A 24,569-nucleotide genomic window follows, 5' to 3' on the forward strand; every position below is an offset into this window, starting at 1 on the left:
TACAAAGCACACTTCTATGTTGAAATGCTGAGAGTAGCTATAGGCACATATCAAAAGGGAGAAGAGACCAACAGCTGCAAACAAAAGCAAGCTAACTAGGGTTTAGATCTCATTTGGAGCATGACAAACGCCCTAAAGCCCCCCACATTCCTATGGAAGCTACATAAAATTCCTAATGTCATTCCATCATAATTAAGAATTGCAATATTGATAATCATTTATACCACGCATTAGCATAGTGCCCAAGAGACCCACATTCCTATCTTACTAGATGCCAAGAGTTCATTAGAGTCCTACATTCACTGCAGTACTAAAAGGGGATATAAAGCATGTTTTGAGGCTTTCATCCAGGGAGGCATACCTGTGTTAATGGCACTGGGGCGTGAATCCAAGTAGTTTGGCAACGTCAGCCCAAAAAACATTGCGAATCCCAGAATGAAAAGATTGCGGGATGAGTTCATGTCAACGAACTGCAGGTTGGAAAGGCCAACAGCTGTGATCATTCCTGCAAATGTGCAAACAGAGAAAATGCAGCCTTGTTACAGACACAAAGGGTCTGTGTGCATTCTGGACAAGGCAGAGGTGGCCACCTGCTGAGTCATTGGGACTGAGAGGCAAAAAATTAGGTACCACTAAAGCCATCTCTATTCTGAAAGTTGCACCAGTTTAACTAAGGGTATGTCTAATGGTAGAGAGACTATACTGGCATAGTTGCATCGCCGTAACTATGCTGGCATTAACTCATTGCGTAGACACAGCCTACATTGACAGAAGGGGTTGCTTCTGTCGACATAGCTGCGTCTACACGGGGGTTAGGCTGACACAGCTATGTCAATAAGGGGTGTGATTTTTTTCAGACCTCTGACTATGCTATGTTGACTTAACTTTGAAGTGTAGATCAAGCCTGAAAGAGCAATCTGAATCTGATAAAATCAGACTGGTGCAAACACCTGCGTGGACGCTCTTAATTTGATTTAAATCTGGTTTATATCAATTTAGCTTAAATTGATTCATTACCAAGTTAAGCTAAATCGATATAAACCAGCCTGAAATTGAATTAACTGCAGTCACACTGTATTCTGCACCAGTTTAACTAAATCACTTCTGAAACCAATTTAAAGTTACACTGATTTGACTTTAAATATGGACAAGGCCTAAGGCTGCTATAATGCATTGGCAGCCCCACCACTTAGGGTCAAGAGACAAAAGTATAGCTCGCACTAATGATAGTCTCTTAGGTTTGGAGGAAAACTTGAACCCTAGAATACAGGCAGTAGCTGTGCATCCCACTGCTACCCTCCCTATCCCCAGTGATGCTATGGAGCTGCAGTTCTTTTGCATCTTTGAGGTTGTTCCCTGTAACTGATTCTGAAAGGAAAGCAAGCAGTTTAAGTGGAGAGCTTCAAAGCCAATGTTGATGGGCACTGGGCAGCCAACTCTCTTAGGCCCCGTTGCAAATCTCAGCCTGGCGCAAGCTCTGTAAGTCACCTTTAGACAAATCAAATTTAAATGAATATATTAGGAAACAATTGGTAGGAAAGAGCACGACAATTTAATGTTAATTTTGCCTTGATACCCTGCTGATTACATTTATAAACATATCTTTATAGGTACGTTACCGAATAATGTACAGAACATCCCTCCGAGGATAGGGTCAGGGAGTGAGGCAAACAGAGCCGTGAACTTGCCGATGGTTCCCAAAACAAGCATGATCCCAGCTCCATATTGCACCACTCTTCTGCTTCCCACCTGTAGAGGAAAACCAGCAGCAAGGTGAAGCAAATTGGCTAGAGTCATTCCAGGCTTAATAATACGTAGCTATTATACAGCTCTGTTCGTCCAGAGATCTCAAAGCACTTCCCAAAGGAGGTAAGTATTGTTATGGTGGGAGACACCAGATGCCTCTGTGTAGGGTACATCTACACAGTTTCGGAGCCCAAGCTCCAGACTGAGTGGGAATGTCTACATGGCTGTTTTTAGCACTGTAGTGGGAGCACTGCAAGCCTGAGACTATAGACCCAGGCTCTGAGACTCGCACCTGCGGGGTTTTTTGCTGTGTAGACATACCCAGAGTTTTACCAGTTCCTTTTCTTAGCACGCAAACAAGGGCACAGTCTGTGAAGACCTGCTGTGTTGTTGCTAGGTTTGTGATACAGTTCCTTTTGGGGGAGCTGTTGCAAGCAGGACAGGAGTTGCTCGTTGCCTTACTCTCTCTAACATAGTGGGAATTTTTGCAGCAGTGGGGTTGCTCTCTGAGAACCCTGAACGTGGTTTTTCTGGGTGCTGTCTGTGACTTCCTCTGCTCAAGGACTGAGTGACTCAGTCTAAACAAATACACGGCACTGACAATATACCCAAACTCTGGCACTGATTTCTGGGTGACAGTGGGATGGGGAAACTGAGATACAGTGAGATTTGTGCAAGCTCATGCAGTGGCTGAGACCCCAGGCCTCCTCACTCTCTGCTCAGTGCACCAAGCTGCATCAGACTTTAGAAATTAAAGAGGGGGGGATGTTCTGTTTCATGGGGAGAGACTGGTGAGCCAGAGCTTTCGCTATGGGCTAAGCACTATTAGTTAGTCTCAGTGGTGCATGCTCTACCCTGCACTGGGTAAGAAACACCAGCAAGTCTGAGCCCTTCTACAGCATCTTCCCTCCAATCTTAGCCCTGCCACGCTCCTGGGCAAGGCACTTTGGGTACGTCTACACTGTAATTCAAACCTCACAGCTGGCCCGGGCCAGCTGACTCGTGCTCGCTGCCGTGGGGCTGTTTCATTGCACTGTTGATTTTTGGCCTTGGGCTGCAGTCCAAGCTCTGGGATCCCCCCCCACACACACCTCGCAGTGGGGTTGTGAGGTTAAATGCAGGGAGTGGGAGGCACTCAGACACAAGAGGGGGCAGAGAAGCACCATAGATAGCTAGAATTACTGACAGGTGGCCAGGGACAGAAAGCGAACTCTGACTGCGAGGCAAGAGGAACCAGGCAGGTCCAAGAACTCAGGGGCCGAAGAGGCTGCCCTCTCCTTGCCACAGCAGTGTCATAGAGGGGCTATTGCAGACACACCTTATATAAACACAGTGACCAGGAAGGGCCTCAGGGCCAGCATCAGAAACTAGATAGACCCTGTACTGACCTGGGACTCAGGCCCAGATGGAGTGTGAATCCAAGAATGGAGGTTTGGCTGCTGAGAACGCTCTGCCACCTGCCCCAGACCCAGCAAATTGTGGCTACCAACTTTATGCTGAGCGGAACTGCCAGGCCAGTGCACTATGAGCGAGAATAGGCCAGAGTTTCTGCTCCTTCGGTTCTACACTGGGCACACAAAATGGCATTAAGCCACCACAGCACCTTCCTAATTCAGTGTTATGCTGGGCTGTGGGTGCAATTTAGAGCAGCCCTAGTACTGCTCTAAGTTGTGTCAGCTTCCATGTGCTCTTATGCCTCTTCCTGATCTCTTGCTTCCCCAGTCCATCACCTACTCCAGGGGCTTGGAGAGAGCTATTATGCCAGCTCTGTGCTGGCTGTAGAACCCCCACCAGCCTCAAGAGCAGAGTATTGCATGGGCCGTTTAAGCCCTCTATGGCTTAGGAATAGCATCGTAGAGGGGCTACTTCGTAAGGAAAAAACCTGGGCCATGGTGTCTATGGATCCATGAAGGGTTTTATAGCCTGAACCCTGCACCCTCTGTTGCACCCACAAAATAACCAGGATGCCAGTGGAAGATGCGGATATTCTCTGCAGCCCAGGTGAGAGGCAGGTAGCTGTGCTGGGCACCAGCTGATCTGTCCAGGTGCCGAGAGCTTTGCAGCGATCCCTCCTGACTCAGCACAGAGGGAAGGTGTCCAAAGAAGCTCACTGGCTGGTACCTTTGTGATACCCAAGACGCCGATGTTGGGGCTCGAGGATGTGGAGCCATTGCCCGTTCCTAGCAGCCCAGCTATGATACAGGAGATCCCCTCTGTAAAAATGCCTCTGTAAACAGACAAGCCAATCCAAGAGATTTCATAAGAACATAAGAACGGCCATACTGGGTCAGACCAAAGATCCATCTAACCGAGTATCCTGTCTTCCGACAGTGGCCACTGCCAGGTGCCCCAGAGGGAATGAACAGAACAGGTATCATCAAGTGATCCATCCCCTGTCGCCCACTCCCAGCTTCTGGCAAACAGAGACTAGGGACACCATCCCTGCCCATCCTGGCTATTAGCCATTGATGGAACTATCCTCCATGAATTTATCTAGTTCTTTTTTGAACCCTGTTATAGTCTTGGCCTTCACAACATCCTCTGGCAGACAGTTCCACAGGTTGACTGCGTTGTGTGAAGAAATACTTCCTTTTGTGTGTTTTAAATCTGCTGCCTATTAATTTCATTTGGTGAAATTGCATTTCCCATCACATTGGCAGCTCTCAGGGCATCATTTGGAGAGGGCAGGGATGCATGAGGGCACTTAGGGGCAGACTGCATGTGGCAGACACAGCCTCCACTGGAGGGGGTGCAGATGGGGCAGGGCTGTGGTGGGAGAATTTCCAGCCAGCGGCTTCTGCTCCCATGTGATGGGAAAGGGTGCGGCACACACAGCCTGCCACGAGTGGCTAGCAATTCCCCCGCGATGGGGAATAGCGCCATGGATGGGGCATGCCCCAGCCGCGTTGTAACCGTCCCTGGCACAAAGCATGGGCGAGGTTCACAGTCACGCACGGGACACTTGCACAGCATGTTGCATGTTCTAAATGCTCGACAAACATGGGAGGTGGGGAGCGTTGTCCCAGTTACCACCTGGGGAGGCCGAGCTCAGCCAGGTTACGGGTGCCAAACAGAAGCCTGTTATAGTTGTCAAATTTGGGTGCCAAAGGGTAGCACCAACAGCCATGTTTCGGCACCTACATTTCCAAGGTGCTGAAACTGCAGCTCCAGCTGACCTCATGGGAGCTTCAGGTGTGTAGCCCCTTAGAAAGTCAGGCCAAAGTTACTGAGGGGCCAAACACTGGGCATTTGAAAACTTGGCTAGCCTAGAACTCAGATGTCCTGGCTCCCACCCACTGCTGCCCAGTAGGAATTGTCCTGCTGTGGTGCAAATCCCGGGTCTCCCACACAAACCCGTGTGTGATTTAGAGAGATGGTTGAGCTGCTTGTACGTACCTATTAATAGCATGGATGGGTGGCGCTGGAGCCCCTGCCAGCCTGGCGCAGGCGTAGTAATCCCCGATGGACTCAATAATGCCAGCCAGGGTAGCGCTGAACATCCCTAACACAGCTGCTGCCGTCACGGTGGGCAAGCCCCACTGACCTGTATCGGGGAAAGCAGAGCAAGGGATGAGCTAGCCCGGGCATGGCCCTGAACATGGCGATGCCCACTCAGGAGCCACACTAGCATGGGTTCCGGACCGCGCCCTGCCCAGCTCAGAGGACCAGACACAGGGTGTGCTGGCAAAGGCTGCCCAGCCCATTATCCTTCTGACAAAGCCCACCATGGACTTGTTCTTGGCACAGGTGACCCGGGCAGCCCAAACCCAGCTGTGGGGCAGTGCGGGTGGGAAAAGCTGCAAGCCCCTAGAGCCCTCCCCAAACACACACACACTGGAGATAAGCTTCTGCTGCTGCAGGTTGCTACTTGAGAACCTCCCAGCCTTCTTCTCTGCTACGGTGGTGTTGCCAGCCACGGGGGCAGTGCCTGTGCAGGAGGATGCCAGCTTAGGCCACACCCAGCCAGCCTTCGTGTCTCTCCTCTGTTCCTGGGCCACCCACTCAGCTGTGGGCATTACCAATGGCCTCTTCTCCCTGTGAATCAGTATGGACCCCAGTGGCTCAGCATGGTGCTGTACACCAGGGGAGGTGATAGAGGGTGATGTTTTCCTGCCAGCAGCTTCTGCTGAGTATCTGATTAGGGGAAAGGGTAATTTCACTCCCCCAGTCTGAGCTCCAGCATGGGGAACAGAGCGAGGGGGGAAAATCCTGAGGATCAGTGGAAGATACTGAGCAGGGGCAAGGTGCCCCAGCTCCTTGCCTTGCCTGGGGAAGTGTGCAAAAGTGTCCTGCAAGCTGGGCTGGTATGTGCACCAATGGTAGGCAAACCCAACTTGTGCACTGCACGGAAACGTGCATACACTTCTGCACACACTCTCCCTGATCCCTCGTGATTGGACAGAGCCAGTCACGAGAGAATCTCACGTTCACTCACAAGGATATGGTAGGCGGAACCAGGGTGCAGTTGACATGATTTTCCCCCTGGCGTCTGTCCTGGCCTTGTAGCCATATGCCTCAGCATCACGTGGGAAAACGTCCGTCAGTGTTAAAATATAGCACAACAGCCACACCACCATGATGGCCAGGATGATCTGGGGATGAAAACAGAGGCCCATGTAACATAATTGTCCAGGCACACAGAGCAGCAACACCCCCGGAAGCCAGATGGGAGAACTGCTCCAAATACAGCAAGAATTGCCCACCATGGAATCAAAACCCGCAACCTGTGCCAACAACTCCAGGACCTCTATGGTTTCACAGAGATCTCTGTGCTATGGGACTGCTGACACCAGCACGGCAACAGCAGGGCTTGAAATTAGCACATCCAACCCCACAATTCAGCCCCGTTGAAGGAGCTCTCTCAGCCCCTAGCTGTAGCAGGACCCTGCTACACAGTGGAATAGTACCCAGTCCATACTCTAGAGGGCAGTGATGACACCTTTCAGAGTAACAGCCGTGTTAGTCTGTATTCGCAAAAAGAAAAGGAGTACTTGTGGCACCTTAGAGACTAACCAATTTATTTGAGCATGAGCTTTTGTGAGCTACAGCTCACTTCATCGGATGAAGTGAGCTGTAGCTCACGAAAGCTCATGCTCAAATAAATTGGTTAGTCTCTAAGGTGCCACAAGTACTCCTTTTCTTTTAGTGATGACACCAGCACTCGCACCCATCCAGGACAGTATTTTGAGGTCTGGAAAAGTTCAGTTAACTCCAGTCTTTCCCCTGTTTATTTCACATTTGCAAGTATTTCGCTTTCCTGGGTTCTGGCCAGCACAGTTAGTGCGAAAATGCCACAGCCACGGCCACGCTTTCTAGCCCAGCTGTAAGTGCTAGTGATTGTTAGCCCGACACCACAGCCCCAGCAGCATTAGATCATTCATAGACATTTCTGTCACAGGCCTGAGACCCCCTGGTATGTATCTGACCCAGACCGTTGAGCTGTGGGAAGTTTCACCTGTCACTGATAAATTAGCAGAGGACGGGACAGTCCATACCGGGAACATTTTGAAGATCTGTAGCCTGAACACAATACAGCCTTTCCCCCATTTGTACCCAGGCAGCCGAAAGGTCGCATTTCGCAGGTACTGGGCAAATAAAACAATCAGAAAAATGGATCTATTGAAAAGAGAAAAAGAGTCATTAGGACATCCCTAGGAAATGCAGAAGGGGAACTCTCTGAGGGCCGAATTGCACCATTGTCCAGAGATAGTACGCTCTCTGGGCAAGGGCCCATCTTTTTGTTCTGCATTTATACAGCACCTAGTGCAACCGGATCGTGGTCCATGACTGGCGCTCCTGGGCACTACCATAAATAATATTAACAATAGTGTATTTGAACCCAAATGCTTTTAAACAGTTACGGGCCAGTCCATGCAAGCCAGTGTCCATTAGGCTATGCAGAAATGGGAAGGAGAACAGATCTGGAGTATGAGAAGAACACACAATCCATGCTGGTGTGGCAAACATGCCTGCGGGTGCCAGTGGCCAATTTCCTCATTCATCATTTTGTGTCTGCTAAGTTCAGAGTTGCTGTTGTTTTCTGAGAACGTGTCACAAGTGAATGGTGAAAGATAATCCCGGTGAGGTGTTTGCATTACATATGTTTAGTTGACTGGAGTAAGCTAATCCACTGTTCACTAGCTGGGCTACAACAGCAGGATGTATTGGGTGCTGAGTGGAGCTGCTCAGGAATTTTCTGTCAAAATGTTTTTTTCCTGCAGTGGCTGCAAAATCAAGATTTTTCCAAGGGAAAATTTCAATTTTATGGAATTTTTTTGATTTTCTACTTGGAAAATCAAATAAAAATGTTTTGCTTTGGGTCAGGTCCAGCTGAATCAAAACATTTTGGTTTGTCAAACTGAATCAAATGTTTTGTTTTGGGACAGTTTGACGTTAACCTGTGTTTGACTGAGCTGTGGTAGGGCCTCAAGGGAGTTGTAATTTGCGTGCCTTGTGCCCCCATTTTCTTCTATTGGCCAGACTCCCTGACTGGACTGCATCTCCCATAATGCATCACAGTTTCCCTTCATGCTGAACTGCCACAGTGCATCTTGAGAGTCCCATGCCCCTGTTGCATTATGGGAGATGTAGTCTGGCTAGGGACCCTGGCCCATAGAGGTGAATGGAGGCATGAGGCATCTGAAGTACAACTCCCATGAGATACTGGTGCAGCTCAGGCACACACAGCTTAATGTAGAACTGAGCTGAAATATTTTGACATTTCCAAATAGAAATTTTTCCAAACTTTTTGCTCCCCAACGAAAATTCAATTTTTCAGAACATTCTGCTCTGCCAAAAATTTTGATATTTCAATGTTTCATCCTAATTTGGGACAAAAACACAGGTTGAACTTTCATGGTATTTTCAGTCAGCTCTGATATGGTGGTGGTTGGTGCCCTATATGCTTCTAGGATAGACAGACACACAGACAGATCAGTTATCAGACAGATTTTGAACCTTGCATCCTATTGAAAACTCAGCAAAGCAATGACTAATGTCATCTATTCTTCCCCTCTCAACCTTTGCCCCCCTTTTTGGCTCGAATACTCATTATCAAGTGATCTTGATTATGAAAAACCAATTGCTGTAAGTTACATGGAGCAGCACTGCACGTTTTCCATATGAAATGTGCAAATGTAGGCAAAACTCCCATTGGCTTCAATAACAGCAGGATCGGGTCTATAGGGCAAACCCCGCTGCAATCAGCAAATGTGTCTAAGGATGGAATTTAATCCTGAGCTGGGGGTAACTTGGAGCTTAAGGGCCAGATTTTTCCTCCAGATATGCATACCCATGAGGGTGTGACACTAAGTACTAGCAGCATGTCACTCTGTGAGCCCTGTGGCTGGTCTCTGTATGATAAGCGAGGCGCGTACAGTGCTGCAATGCCCCAGTGAGAGCCTGCGCGATCCCCCGCAGCTTGGAAGACTGACAGTCCTATCAGGGAGACGGTGGGAGTGACGGTGAGAGGTCCAATGTAGCTGAGCAGCGCTCCTGGCAGCCCCACAAGCCCGATCACCACTTCCACCAGGCTGGACACGATGATCGCCCCTTGGATCTATGGAGCAAAAGGGGGGAAAAAGCATGTGAGGTGTGGAGATGTGGTCAGCTCAGAGCTGTCACATGCTGCCAGGTTCCTCCGCCTGTGCAGGTGCCAGAGATAGGGGAGAGCCTGGAGGCCGAGTGGCATTGGCATGGCTCTGACCCCGCGTGCTGAGCCCAGCCCCCCATCGCTGGGGCTGTGAAGGCAGCACATTCTGCCCCACATGGGCAGGGAGCACCGTGGCCATCAGCTACAAGGGTTTAGCTGTTGTGCTGGGGAAGGCTTCATCATGGAGGAAGGGGAAGGATTAAAGCATGGAAGAACCTTGGACTGGGATGGTAATGGGAATATCCATCCATCCAGTCACTATATCCATCCATCCATCCATCCATCCATCCATCCAGCCCATGCTCTTCACAAGTTAGAGAAGGTTGGGTTGAACAGCATAAGGGGACACGCCAGTATCATGCAAGAGCAATTCTAAATGGCTGCATCCTGGTTCAAAGAAGAGCAAATGACTAAAACCACATAAAATGTGTCTTGGGTAAAATGAAGCTGACTAGTGAATAAGCCCGGGAGCCACAGTCAGTCCAGTCGGACGATGTCTGGGAGGCCACAGGCCAGGCCTCTCCTGTTTGCGTGCAGGGCGAGAGCCAGAACTCTTGTAGCTGCTGTAAAGTAAGTCCTCTTGTTTGGTTAGAAGATTAAGCCACTGGAGAATAACTGCACTTTACACGTTATAAAACCCAGCAGCTCTGAAACTCTCCACCGTGGCCAGGCAGCCCAGCGATGATCTGCATTTTCTGGGTCTTAGCCTACTTCCCAGCAGGAGATGCTGTCTGGTGACCACCTTCCGTTGGACACAGGAATTGCCACAATGGATCAGACCAGGGCTCTATCTAATCCAGGATCCTGCCTCCAGCTGGGGCCAGCACCAGCTTCTCCATCGGAAGCTGCAGGGAGCCCTGCAGTGGGCTGTTAGGGGCTAACTAGCCCCGAGGGAATGATTCCTCCTAGCTCTCAATAGTTAGAGGCTGGCTTATGCTCTAGAGCCTGGAAGATTCTGTCCCATTCCAAACTGGGTTTTTTTGCACACTGGAGCTTTCTGGGCTGAGGGAGGATGGTATCTCTCCATCCATCAGCATAGACCTTGTTAATAACAATACCTGGCTCTTACATAGTCCTTTCCAGCAGCAGATCTTAAAGCACCACACTATCTTAAAGGTATTTATCGTCCCACACCCTGTGTGGTAGGGCAGCGCTAGCCCCATTGCACAGCTGAGAACGGAGGCAGACAGACTAAGTGACTTGCCCAGTGTCACACAGGAAGTACATGGCAGAGCAGGGAATTCTGCACAGGTTTCCCACATCCTATCCCAGTGTCCTAACTAATAGGCAATGCTTCCTCTCCATTGTTCTGCACTGAGACAGACACCAGCACCATTCACAGCTATGGTGCTACTGGCATGTCTGAGCACTGACCTGAGATGTGTTTGAAGGTATTTCCCATTGACCAGCCAAGTGCACCCAGAGTCACCTGGAGGGCCCTCCTGCTTGTGCGCCTTGGCTGGACATGACTGCAGAAGGAGGGGGAAATTGCTGTGGTTTACCAGGGACAGAAGTGGCACCTACACTTTGTACTGGCCGCCTGCACAGGGGTGAATCTCACCCGGGAGCGGAGGCTGCAGTGCTGCTGAACAATCCACACTCACGCTACCCCACCGACGAGGCCATAAACACCAAGGTGCGTGGCCCTAACGCGGCCGAGACGTAAGCAAGCTGGGTATTTGTCTGGGGGGGAGTCTTCTTTCCCGTGTCCTGGTGAGACTCCTCCCCAGGGCCCCTGACCCACGTACGCCCCTGGCGATGTAGTCACAGAGCACAGCTTACTTCTCTCATCCTCGGGTGCCACACGTGAGATGTGTTCAGCGGTAACGTCCAATTGCCGTAGATCTCCTCTAAGATGCAAAACGAGGCTGTTAGACGCGCGGGGATAACAGCGCTCCAGGCCCTGCCGCCTAGGGCATGATTCACTGCTGCACTAGTCCTGTTTACACTGGTGCATCTCCCTTGGAATCTAGAGACCCCGTTGTGCTGGCACCATGTACCCATGGAGCGAGGACCGATCCCTGCCCCAAAGAGCCGACTGGCAAAGGGTACATCTACTCTGCAGGTAAAGGTGGGATTGTAACACTGGTAGCATATCTGGGCGAGCTTTAATCTACCCAGCATGGGCAACAATAGCACTGGAGATGCAGCAGCATGGACCAGCAGCCCAGGTAGGTACCCAGGATCTCTGGTGGGCTGGTACTGGTGTGGCTTGCCTGTGCAGAAGCCTGCGCCGCCACGATCAACATTACCCATGCCAGCTGGATTCAGGCTAACCCTGGCATGCCTAATGGTGCTGCAATCACACCTTCATTTGCTGTGTAGACGAGAGAGAGGAAGGGACTGGCTCCAAGTCACCCAGCAGGGAACTGGGAACAGAGCCGCGGCCTCCTGGGCCGGTGCCCTACCCATTAGACTATACTACCTCTTGATAGCTGTGCTTCAGCCATGACACTCGGCAGGGTGGGACATGACTCGGTGCTGGCCCTGAGCGTTCACTCTTTTGGGTGCTTGGCTGGCTGTTCCTGCTCACAGGACTATATGGGGTAAGGCAGGAATTTTCTCCCAGCTCAGATTGGCAGTGACCTTGGGGGGTTCACCTTCCTCTGTGGCGTGGGGGGCAGGTCGCTTGCCAAGATACTCTGGGTATTTCTCACTTAATCAGTTCCCTGCCACTGCAGGGGCCTCGGGCACTGGTGCATCTCAGCCCCTCCTAGTTCGTGCTCATTCTAGCGTTGTCTCCTATGGGCGTGGTCCCCTTTTGGTTGTTGGGATTAGTGTGCAGGTCCCGGGTTGGGTTGTTGGCCTGATATGCAGGAGGTCAGGCTAGTGGTGGCCCCTTCAGGCTAGTGGAGGTCTGGTGGCCTCTTCTGGCCTTGAGCCCTGTTGTATCCTTACCTGTAAGGGCTGTACTTGGTGGGGCCGTTAAGTGACTCATGGTCTTTACCGCATGACCTGGTTGTAAACGAAGCTTCAGTTACCTTCTGGGGGACATTTCCATTTCTCCAGGGCCAGGATGGACTTGGCAGGAACCAGAAAGGCGAGTGCGCTTGCTTGAAACAGGGGGAGTCTGCATGAGCAAGAAGGAAAAGCCTCATTTACAATCACCTACTGCTCTGCCTCGCCTTCAGAGCTTCCCGTGCAATGGTTCAACAGGGAGCAACAGCCAGAAGAAAGCGTGGAGAACAATTGCCATAGAGTGCAACCTACCGGATCCCCAGCGTGGTCTGGATTAATGTGGTGATCCCGACGCAGGTGAAGATGGTGCCGATGAGCTGGCTGACTGTGTATTGGTCCTTTCCCACACACAGGGACTCTGCCAGGAGGAACGGGACAGCGATCGTCCCGCTGAAACAGGTCAGGTAGTGCTGGAGCGGGGAAGGGAAAGGAGTCCTTGGTTAAGGCTGTTGGGAGGATCTGATAACCCATCTCCATTCCCAGGGAGAATGAAGTTCGCCTCTGCACAAGGCTGTGGTACACTTAAGTCCCAATGTGCTATGTGCGACTTGTGCTGGACTTCTGAATGTCAGGGGTTTGCTCTTGCCACTGCTAATGAGACTGAAACTCAGAGTCACGTATAAGGGCATGTGGTATAGGGAAAACTATATTAAAATTGTACAGCGATCACTTTAAATGTTCAGCACCCTGCTCCCATCCCAAGCTAGGGCAGCTCCCCCTGATCGCAGCCACCCTGCTCCGCTCGCTCCCCTCGCCCACCCCACCCTCACCTGGTCCTGCTTGCAATCTAGAGAGATCTGTAGGGAAGTGTGTGAGCCACTGTCAGTTTGCACCAGACAATGAGTAATACTTGTTTTAAGGAGCAGCCTGCTTTTTCTCTCTCTGGTTTTGTTTCTTTGTGTTGGTAAGGGACTGGATTTTAAGACATAAAGTGGTGTTACATTGCACCCTTCCAGAAAGATTAAAAACCACAGAATATCCTAACTTCTCTGTGTGTATGTCATGACCATAACAGCACCGGGAGCAAGAGAGTGGGGCAGAGCCCTCTGCTCTCTCCTTCCTTACCTGAAAGCCAAGCAGGATGCAGAGGTACCATGGGGGCACGTCTTCAATTTTATAGATCATGTCGAATTCTTTCTGCTCCCTCCCTGTGTCTGTGGCTTGGCGCTGGAAATGGAGGAAGGACGATTTCAGCACCAGCAGGGGCAGAAAGCAGAGGCTGGCAGCGAGGCTGAGAAGCTTGACAGAAATCAAATGCGAGTAGGTTTCCTTGCTCCCCCATGACTTGGTCTCTGAAGCGATCGCCCCAGTGCAGGGAGATTTGAGACACATCTGCTATGCCCCGGCTGCCTTGGAGTAACATACTCACCCACTCTGTCCTGAGAGCCCTCGGGCCTGCTGAAGGGCCACATTGCAGCTGGAGCCCACAGGCGAGCACCTGGCTGGCTCCTCATAGGGAGCCCACACTGGAGCAATAGTGCTGCCCCCAGTGCAGTGTGTTCCCCACTCCATGCCCACAGCAGGGGAGGAAAGGAACTTAGTACCACCCTGCCCCACCTCTCATGCCCACTTCAGACAGTGAAGGGCTAGCAGGGAGACGGGGCTGCATTCTCCAGTGGAATTCTGGCTCGCTCCTGCACAGGGGGGGACAAAGCATTCTGTTCCCTGCCCACTTGTGCACAGCCCCCCTGGGGCCGGCTCCAAACAGGCCCCCGAGGTTCTGGGTGTCACCACTCAGACCCAGAGCTGGTGTCTCCGGTTCCCTGAAGCCTCTGGTTCCACTGCGCTGCTGTTTCCATTAGCCACACGTTCCTAGGGCCAGTGCTCAGAGCAGGCCGGGATTACCCAGCATGCATTGGGTGCACTTGCACAAGGCCCCCATCTCAAGGGAGCCTCCACCCACAGAAAACAACCCCAATCCAAGCTGGAGTGGTGCTGTAACCCCGTGCGCCAGGTCACAGCACCATGCTCTCCAATCATGACAGGGGAGCTGCCGGGTCAAACCTGAGCAGCGCAGGGCTGGGTGAGGGTGGCTGCAATCAGGGGGAGCTGCCCTAGCTTGGGATGGGAGCAGGGTGCTGAGATGGGGGGAAGAGGGTGCTGGTGGCCAGGAAGGTCCCTGGGGCAGTGGGTGAGGGGCTGGGGGCAAGTGGGCGGATGTTGGGTGAGCAGGATGTAGGTCAGGGCTGCTGGGATGTGTGGGGGCTGCCAGGATAAGTGGGCACAGGCAGCTGGAGCAGAGTTCTAGTTTAAGGAAAGTGGTGGGCCCCCTGCCAATTTCCAGAGTGCACAGGGCCCCAAAACTCGGTCAGCTGGGCCTGGCTCTGACCCTGTGTTACCCCATGTGCTACCCGGGAGTTCTACAGCTGTTGGCCCTTTGCCTGCTGTTTCCAAAAGCTCTAGGGTTTCCTGGGCAAAGTGCATGCTTGGCGTCTGAATTTCACATGCAAGGGGCAAAGGCCTCTCCAGGGGTGTCTCCTCTCCCGAGGAATGCTGTGCATGAGGATGTGGTACAGAGTGGTGCAATCCACAGGGAAGAACTGCTCTCCTCTTATCCCAACAGCTCATTGGTAAGGGCCTTGCTGCTTGAGGTTTTTTGCTTAAGAAGGGAGCTGCCAGCTATCCCCAAACCCCTGCAGCATTCCCTGTTGCTAGTGAGGTCCCGCAGGGATCTATTCTGAGCCCAACACTATTCACTATCCTTTTCAGAGCTCTGGAAGGAGAAAATTGTTCTAGTAAGATGGGCAACGGACACACAAATTGGTGGCAAGATGGACAGGTCACTTATACATCACTTGGTAAGCTGGGCTCATTTGACCAACATGCCTTTGATACAGCCAAATGCAAGGGACAAAGAACGTGGGTCATGCTTAGGAGGAGGGACAGGATCCTGGAAAGCAGTGACGCTGCAGAGGACTTCGGGGGCAACAGAACTGGAGCTCCCAGTGCGATTCTGTAGCTAAAAGGGTGAACGTGATGCTTGGATGTGTGAACAGGGCCATATCGAGTAGGAATAAGGAGGTGCAAAGAGCATCTTTGCGAGCAGGCTGGCTAATCTAGTGAGGAGGGCTTTAAACTAGGTTCACTGGGGGGGAGGAGACCAAAGCCCTGAGGTAAGTGGGCAAGCGGGATACCAGGAGGAAGCACAGCCAGGAACGTCTGTGAGGGGAGGGCTCCTACCTCATACTGAGAATGAGGGGCGATCAGCAGGTTATCTCAAGTGCCTATATACAAATGCACAAAGCCTTGGAAACAAGCAGGGAGAACTGGAGGTCCTGGTGAAGGCAAGGAATTATGACGTGATTGGAATAACAGAGACTTGGTGGGATAACTCACATGACTGGAGTACTGTCATGGATGGTTATAAACTGTTCAGGAAGGACAGGCAGGGTAGAAAAGGTGGGGGAGTAGCACTGTATGTAAGGGAGCATTATGACTGCTCAGATCTCCGGTATGAAACTGCAGAAAAACCTGAGTGTCTCTGGATTAAGTTTAGAAGTGTGAGCAACAAGAGTGATGTAGTGGTGGGAGTCTGCTATAGACCACCGGACCAGGGGGATGAGGTGGATGAGGCTTTCTTCCGGAAACTCGCAGAAGCTATTAGATCGCACGCCCTGGTTCTCATGGGCAACTTTAATCATCCTGATATCTGCTGGGAGAGCACTACAGCGGTGCACAGACAATCCAGGAAGTTTTTGGAAAATGTAGGGGACTATTTCCTGGTGCAAGTGCTGGAGGAGTCAACTAGGGGGAGAGCTTTTCTTGACCTGCTGCTCACAAACCGGGAAGAATTAGTAGGGGGAGCAAAAGTGGATGGGAATCTGGGAGGCAGTGACCATGAGTTGATCGAGTTCAGGATCCTGACACAGGGAAGAAAGGTAAGCAGCAGAATACGGACCCTTGACTTCAGGAAAGCAGACTTCGACTCCCTCAGGGAACTGATGGGTAGGATCCCCTGGGGGAATAACATGAGGGGGAAAGGAGTCCAGGAGAGCTGGCTGTATTTCAAAGAATCCCTATTGAGGTTACAGGGACAAACCATCCCGATGTGTCGAAAGAATAGTAAATATGGCAGGCGACTAGCTTGGCTTAACAGTGAAATCCTTGCGGATCTTAAACATAAAAAAGAAGCTTACAAGAAGTGGAAGATTGGACAAATGACCAGGGAAGAGTATAAAAATGCTGCTCGGGCATGTAGGAATGAAATCAGGAGGGCCAAATCGCACCTGGAGCTGCAGCTAGCAAGAGATGTTAAGAGTAACAAGAAGGGTTTCTTCAGGTATGTTGGCAACAAGAAGAAAGCCAAGGAAAGTGTGGGCCCCTTACTGAATGAGGGAGGCAATCTAGTGACAGAGGATGTGGAAAAAGCTAATGTACTCAATGCTTTTTTTGCCTCTGTCTTCATGAACAAGGTGAGCTCCCAGACTGCTGCGCTGGGCAACACAGCATGGGAAGTAGGTGGCCAGCCCTCTGTGGAGAAAGAAGTGGTTAGAGACTATTTAGAAAAGCTGGACTTGCACAAGTCCATGGGGCCGGATGCGTTGCATCCAAGAGTGCTAAAGGAGCTGGCGGCTGTGATTGCAGAGCCATTGGCCATTATCTTTGAAAACTCATGGCGATTGGGGGAAGTCCCGGATGACTGGAAAAAGGCTAATGTAGTGCCCATCTTTAAAAAAGGGAAGAAGGAGGATCCTGGGAACTACAGGCCAGTCAGCCTCACCTCAGTCCCCGGAAAAATCATGGAGCAGGTCCTCAAGGAATCAATCCTGAAGCACTTACACGAGAGGAAAGTGATCAGGAACAGTCAGCATGGATTCACCAAGGGAAGGTCATGCCTGACTAATCTAATCGTCTTCTATGATGAGATTACTGATTCTGTGGATGAAGGGAAAGCAGTGGATGTATTGTTTCTTGACTTTAGCAAAGCTTTTGATATGGTCTCCCACAGTATTCTTGTCAGCAAGTTAAAGAAGTATGGGCTGGATGAATGCACTATAAGGTGGGTAGAAAGTTGGCTAGATTGTTGGGCTCAACGGGTAGTGATCAATGGCTCCATGTCTAGATGGCAGCCGGAATCAAGTGGAGTGCCCCAAGGGTCGGTCTTGGGGCCGGTTTTGTTCAATATCTTCATAAATGATCTGGAGGATGGTGTGGATTGCACTCTCAGCAAATTTGCGGATGATACTAAACTAGGAGGAGTGATAGATACGGTGGCAGTTAGGGATAGGATATGGAGGGACCTAGACAAATTGGAAGATTGGGCCAAAAGAAATCTGATGAGGTTCAACATGGATAAGTGCAGGGTCCTGCACTTAGGACGGAAGAATCCAATGCACCGCTACAGACTAGGGACCGAATGGCTAGGCAGCAGTTCTGCGGAAAAGGACCTAGGGGTGACAGTGGACGAGAAGCTGGATATGAGTCAACAGTGTGCCCTTGTTGCCAAGAAGGCCAATGGCATTTTGGGATGTATAAGTAGGGGCATAGCCAGCAGATCAAGGGACGTGATCGTTCCCCTCTATTCGACATTGGTGAGGCCTCATCTGGAGTACTGTGTCCAGTTTTGGGCCCCACACTACAAGAAGGATGTGGAAAAATTGGAGAGAGTCCAGCGAAGGGCAACAAAAATGATTAGGGGTCTGGAACACATGAGGAGAGGCTGAAGGAACTGGGGTTGTTTAGTCTGCAGAAGAGAAGAATGAGGGGGGATTTGATAGCTGCTTTCAACTACCTGAGAGGTGGTTCCAAAGAGGATGGTTCTAGACTATTCTCAGTGGTAGAAGATGACAGGACAAGGAGTAATGGTCTCAAGTTGCCGTGGGGGAAGTTTAGGATGGATATTAGGAAAAACTTTTTCACTAGGAGGGTGGTGAAACACTGGACTGCGTTACCTAGGGAGGTGGTGGAATCCCCTTCCTTAGAAGTTTTTAAGGTCAGGCTTGACAAAGCCCTGGCTGGGATGATTTAGTTGGGATTGGTCCTGCTCTGGGCAGGGGGTTGGACTAGATGGCCTCCAGAGGTCCCTTCCAACTATGTTATTCTATGATTCTATGATTCTATGAGGTGCTATTACCTCTGCACATGGCCTGGATACTGGGTCCAGTTCTGCTGGCCACATGTCAAACAAGATGTGGAGAAATTGGAAAGGGTGCGGAACAGAGCTACAAGAATATGTGGCGTCTGCCAAGCCTGCCTTATAGCGAGAGACTAAAGAAGCTCAGTCCATTTAGTTTGTCCAAGAAAAGAATAAGAGGTGAGTTGATCATGGTCTATAAGTACCTGCATGGGGAAGAGATTTCTGACAGCAGAGGGCAGAACAAGGCATAACAAGATCTAGTGGTTGGAAGCTGACACTAGACAAATGCAGACTAGCAACAAGGTGCCAATTTTTCACAGTGAGGGTAATTAACCATTGGCACACTTGATCTAGGGATGTGGTGGATTCTGAATTGCTTGATGTCTGTCAGTCAAGACTGGATGTCTTTCTAACTGAGATGCTACAGCTCAGCCAGGAATGATGATCTAGATGCGAGCCTCACTGCCTGGGTTCTCCAGCCTGGGTTATACAGGAGGTCAGACTAGCTGATCAGAATGGTCCCCTCAGGCCTTGGAATCTGTGAATGTACTCCTCTGAAAGCCCAGAAACAGTTGCCAAGACCCAGAGAAAAGATCCTCTGCTATCACCAAGCCTCTGGCTTCACTGCCCAGACCCAGTGCTTTATCCCCAATCCTCCAGCTAGTGTTACCAGCCCCAATGATTTTAGACTCTCGTAATTACAGCTGGTCAAAATACCTGTCCCTCCCTCCAAAACATTTCAAATGAAAAATTTCCCTTTGAACTCTTTTGTTCAGTTTTCATAGGAAAATTTCCCAGGGAAAATCAAGTGAATGCTTGGTGTGTCGATTCAGTTTTCAAAAAGCGAAGTTTCTTTAGACGTGAAAGGGTCGTTGTTGTTCCCCTCCTTCCCCCGCCCCATTTTGCCACTGAGTGAAATAGAACACCGCTCACGGGGGTTATTTCCTCCCCTCCCTTTTTTCACTCCATCCCTTTTCAAAACCTCCCCAGCTTTGGGAACGTCACTGACCAACAAAAAAAAAAAAAAGACCCGCTCTAACTCTGCCACATTCCGCAATGGCCCCAATGTTTGTGTTTCAGAGGGGAAGGGATGACTCTCCAGGGAGCTTGGAAAATACCCAGCGAGTCAGTGGGCTACAGGAGGGCTGCTGCAGACACCAATGGCTGCAGAGGAGAAGGCTCTTGCACCAAGCCAGTGGTGAGGTGCTGAGACAGGCCAGCTGCTACCTGAGCAAGGGCGGGGGGCAACAGAGAGACAAGGGGATAGGGTGGAACGAGCCCACAATGAGCTTTAAAGACAAGGAATGTCATTTTTTTAGGGGCAGACTATGACATGCTCAGTGCGCCCACAGTGCCCCCTTTCTCTCCTGTGGTAGCTACCTGTATCGCAGCAGGCAGCAAGTGTGGGGCCACTGCCCATCCTTGCACCTGGCTGGGTGAAGAAGGGATGGCAGGAAGGCAGTGAGTGGAGCCTCGGTGGCATCCCCACAGCATGCCAGCTGAGCCTGCAGTAATGTGCACCAGGTAAAAGGCTGGCACAGATCGCCTCTTGCATGGAGCCAAAGGGGGCAGTTTGTGATTTCTCAAGTCCCAGCCTGGTCCTTGGTCTGCCCCTAAGGCAGCGCAGCCATATGCTGCCCCTCGCTCAGAGCTCAGCTGAGCCCCTCACCTAACAATCGACCCATCCCTCAGCTAAAGCTAGTGGCAAGCTGCAGATTCAGCTGCCTGGCATCCTAGGCAGAGGGCTGGTCTCACCTTGTCCTCGCTCTCCAGCTCCTTCCCATACGAATTCTCGGTGATGATTTCGGGGGTCCCCTCGTGCCAGGTGGAAGCTGCATTTCCATTCTGCATTTCCCCAAGGGGCATGGAAGACAGAGCAAGTCACTTCTTAGAGAAACTGCTGGTGGAAGCACCATCACCAGGAAAATAAAAGATCGCAGCGCAGAAGAGGCAGTGCGGATTGGAAGGATGCCACTGTCTCCACCATGCTGGTGGCTGTTGCTAAAAGCAGCTTGTCTGTTTTGGGAACCCAGAGAGACGTACCACAGGACGGGAGAGCGAAGAATTGGTCTTTGTTCCCCATGCAAAGAGCAGCCACCACGATCCAGTCTGAGTGGCTTTGATTGACATTACAGGGAGCAGCAAACGGAGCAGCTCAGTGAGAGCGCCATGTGTGTGTCTCCTCTGTGACACGCTGCAGCAGCGCTGCTCGCACAAGGGCTGCTGGCCTTGAAGCTGAGCAGATTAGGCTTTATCTAAGTTGTTCAGCTTTAACTATATGGATCTAACATGTTATCAGAGTGGTATAGTTAAAGTGGTACAATCCCCCAATGTGGAGGCAGCTAAACCAGTATAAATGTGCTCATACCAGTAGAGCAATCCCCATACAGGAAGGGGAATGAGCGATACTGGTATGAAGCACCTTTATACTGGTATAATTGCATCCACTGACACCAGTATGACTATATCAGTGAAAAATCACACTCCCTAACTGTAATAGCTATATCAGTCGGTGTGTAGGCCGGGCCTTAGAAACACAAAGGTACAGTACAGAGAAATCAAATGGCAGTTACATAGCTACATAATATCCCTCCTTAAAATAAGTGAATGGATTTAACAGCATTGTCACCACCTGTGTAGCACATTCAAAGACCTTTACAGAACACTAGTTAAACCTCAGAGCACCCCCAGGAGATAGTAGTGACCTATCACCCCCATTTTACAGATGGGAAATCCAAGGCAGAGAGAATAAGTGACTTGCTCAAGGTCACCCAGTCCATTGGTGTCCGTGGTGGGATTAGCAGCCAGGAGTTCCTGGGGCTCAGCTCACTCTCCCTTCACTAGTAATGCTGACAGGGTTTGGATCATTGCTATAGAATACACTAGTGTTTAATACCCGCCCTGCTCTCCCCTCCCCTGCCCCAGGGAAGCTGGATCTTGAATACATGCTACATTGCATTGTAAAGGAGTCACACCAAATCCTCCACAGTATGGGCCCAATCCTGCAAAGGGCTGAGGCTGCTTTGGGGTGCTCAGTGCACTTCACACCCAGTATCTTCAGTGGCAGCTGCATGCGCTCAGCAGAAAACAGCATCAGTCCCTGTATTACAGTAGCCTGTACAAAATAAAGCCAAGTTCCTTGCAAATTTACCTGACAAAACCCCCAAAGTTCCTCAGTTTCTTGGATCCCATTTCTCTGTCTGTGGTCCTTACCCTCTGGGGCCTGGAGTCTGGGCTCTCTTCTCTCCTGGGGCCTGACTGACGGGTCTGCCTGACCTCCAGTCCCAGCCTGATTCTTAGGACCTCACAAGCCTTTAGCTGAGTCCGTGAACGCATAGTGGAGCTGCCAGGGCTCCCTGGGCCATGTCGAAGGGGAGAGCTGCCCAGGGTGAGGCAGAGCCAAGGAGGGGAACCAGCAGCGACAAAAGGACATCACTTGAACCTTATTCATTCTGACTATTAAGTCATTGTTTGATGTCAAGTGCTCCATTCCTGAGTGGCACAGCGGAGTCACCCCCCACTGGGGGCCAAGTCGCTTCCACTTCGCTTCTAAGATAGATGGGTATGTTTAATCAGTCAGTCCAAAGGGAAGCGCTTTGTGAAATCTGGCTTCCAAAAATGATCAAATGATAAGTTGCCTTTACTTTCAGACACAAGTCTAAGAAAGAACCTGTGATCACGGCTCCCCTCCCTTCTAACAACCAACACAGATAGGTTTCAGAGTAACAGCCGTGTTAGTCTGTATTCGTAAAAAGAAAAAAGAAAAGGAGTACTTGTGGCACCTTAGAGACTAACCAGTTTATTTGAGCATGAGCTTTCGTGAGCTACAGCTCACTTCATCCTATGCTATGCATCCGATGAAGTGAGCTGTAGCTCACGAAAGCTCATGCTCAAATAAACTGGTTAGTCTCTAAGGTGCCACAAGTACTCCTTTTCTTTTTTCTTTTTACCAACACAGATAGTTTGCCACCCAATTCTCAGATAGTTACCTCAAACACCGGTAAGAAAGGAAATGGATGCATCTGGGGAGAGGGAAGAGGAGGGAGTGAAAATACGGTAATAGCAAACAACATGTTCACCTTGGTTTGAGACAAATCTTCCGAACTGTTCCCCATTCTCCTGCAGAGTGCCACTGGGATTTCCAAGGGGACTTTGTAGAGTGACGCTGTTTTATGGTCCTGGGGAGGACTTTAGTCAATACACCCGACATTGTTCACGGAGTCAATCTATAACCACAGCTATTGGCTGCTGATTGTGAAAGAAATGAGAGCTGTGTTTTTAAAGATAATATATTAACTCCATTAATTATGCTTGGCATCACAGGGGAATGATCCGCCTTTCCTAAATGTATCGGTTTTTCACAGCTCTTTTGTGAAAACATTAGAGAGCTGAGTTACAGTGTAACTGACTAGTTCATAAATGGACAGAATTACAGATTGCACTAATCAGCTCATCAAGTCTGATAGGAAGCACCATCCTGCTGGGCCAATGTATCTGCGCCCACTCTTGTACTCTCTGATGTGTCAGCCCACTGGAGCGCCCCCAGTCAGAGGCTCTTAGAGCTGCGTGCGGTGTACATTCATTGGGCAGGTGGTTCTGGTTTGGAAGCAGATCCCCCCAGATGCGACGTTCCACAATGCAGTGAGTGCTTGGATCTGGGGTTTTGGTTCGGGCCCAGCAGACTTTTCCAAATCCAGTCAGAACACCCCTAAACCTCAGACACGTGCTGAACTCTGGACTGGCCATCTCTGGATAAGAGATTGTTCCATGGCACTTCCTGTTAGAGGATGGAACCTGGACAGGCAGAAAGAGAAATAACAAAAGGTACCTGGATATTTTAGACCCTGGAAAATGACTGTGTGCAAGTCTGGATCTTGGTGCCCACAAAACCTTGATGCCTTTAGAGCCAGTGATTGGAGGTGGGGGGACGTCTTTAAAGTAGGCAGGCAAAGCTGATGGGCATTGCTGCTTCTCAGAGCCAAGCGACAGCAGCGGGCAAAGAGCTGCTGCTCCAGGGTGTCTGTGTGGGAGAGGAGAGTGCAGAGATATGTCAGTGTCATGCCATGAGAACAAAGAAGGCACAAATGACCTTAGACAGACCTGTTCTTAGGCTACTGCTCCAGCTGCCTTTCACCTTGAGCCAGTGGGGACTGGCGGAGGTTATTACAGACACTGATTACTTTCCTCTACCCCAGCTGCTAACTTGGCAGGAGGTCCATGCTGATGAGATCAGAGCTGTGTTATTGCTCCAAATGTTTAGAGGCTCGTGTGCCATATTCTGGACAGTGGGATCTTTGTGGGATGGCAGATGTGGGACCAGCAGGCTGCAGTCCTCTTTAGTAAGTATGGGAGGCATTTAGTGCTCCTTAAATAACAGCACTTTGTGCTTCCCTCCCAAGGTCCTCAGCATGCTACAGACATCAATGAACTGAGCCTCTTACACCCTCCTTTTATAGACAGGGAAACTGAGGCACAGCAAATAGGGCTGAGCCTTTCACTCCTTTTTCATGAAGGAAGGATTGCGTGGCAGGCCCTTTGCTGACTTGTCCAAGGCGATGCAGAGCTGGGAACACAACCCAGTGATCCCAAGTCCCAGATCACCCGACAACAAGAGGTGGAGCATTTCCCCATAGGTCTCATAGATCTCAGACACCCTCCCCGACTCAAGAGGCAGCTACACAGAGTTGGCTTCCCCAGGGGGACCCCCAAGGAGCAAACAGAGCAGTGCATTGCACAGGCAAAGCTACAGCCTTGAGTAGTTCCAAACGCACACTCCATTTGGGGTCATGCTTGCCTCAGGGCTAGACATTATACTGACAAGCCCAACATGGGTATTTCAGGTCTGCAGACACCACAGCTGTTTTACAAACAGATTCACCATCGGTCAGAGGACAGCCCCAAACTTTGGGGCAAGTCAGCTCTGGGCCTGGGTTCTGATCCCAATGTCTTGGCTTGGACTATGCAGAAATGTGGTAAAAATCAGGCCCCGCCCGCAACATCATTGCCTTGGCAAACATTTCTAGTGTAGACCTGGCCTGTATCTGACAACACCACAGCTTCTTCCTTCCCATAAAAGCATCTCTCTCTTGAAATAGCGTTCCCGACAAAACTCGTGGATGGGTGGGAATTGTTAGCAGA

At 50.5% G+C, this 24,569-nt stretch overlaps 1 protein-coding gene across 2 annotated transcripts in view; it reads right to left on the minus strand.

Moving 5' to 3' along the window:
• Positions 1–22,667, minus strand: part of SLC23A1 (solute carrier family 23 member 1) — a 31,158-nt gene extending 8,491 nt beyond the window's left edge. Inside the window, exons 1-13 of one of the 2 annotated variants that reach the window (XM_074960717.1) lie at positions 22,511–22,667; positions 20,187–20,276; positions 13,421–13,594; positions 12,608–12,765; positions 12,379–12,467; positions 11,180–11,247; positions 9,123–9,304; positions 7,242–7,362; positions 6,182–6,338; positions 5,143–5,290; positions 3,868–3,973; positions 1,620–1,749; positions 362–505 (exon numbers count right to left, since the gene is read on the minus strand). In XM_074960717.1, the coding sequence (XP_074816818.1) occupies positions 362–505; positions 1,620–1,749; positions 3,868–3,973; positions 5,143–5,290; positions 6,182–6,338; positions 7,242–7,362; positions 9,123–9,304; positions 11,180–11,247; positions 12,379–12,467; positions 12,608–12,765; positions 13,421–13,594; positions 20,187–20,276; positions 22,511–22,546 (1,603 nt within the window). In that variant the 5' untranslated portion in view covers positions 22,547–22,667. The remainder of the gene's footprint in view (positions 1–361; positions 506–1,619; positions 1,750–3,867; positions 3,974–5,142; positions 5,291–6,181; positions 6,339–7,241; positions 7,363–9,122; positions 9,305–11,179; positions 11,248–12,378; positions 12,468–12,607; positions 12,766–13,420; positions 13,595–20,186; positions 20,277–22,510) is intronic. The other variant, XM_074960718.1, reaches the window with a different exon arrangement.
• Between the last annotated feature and the right edge of the window lie 1,902 nt (positions 22,668–24,569).

Source organism: Natator depressus, chromosome 8 (assembly GCF_965152275.1).
Source record: "Natator depressus isolate rNatDep1 chromosome 8, rNatDep2.hap1, whole genome shotgun sequence".
Lineage (NCBI taxonomy): Eukaryota > Metazoa > Chordata > Testudines > Cheloniidae > Natator > Natator depressus.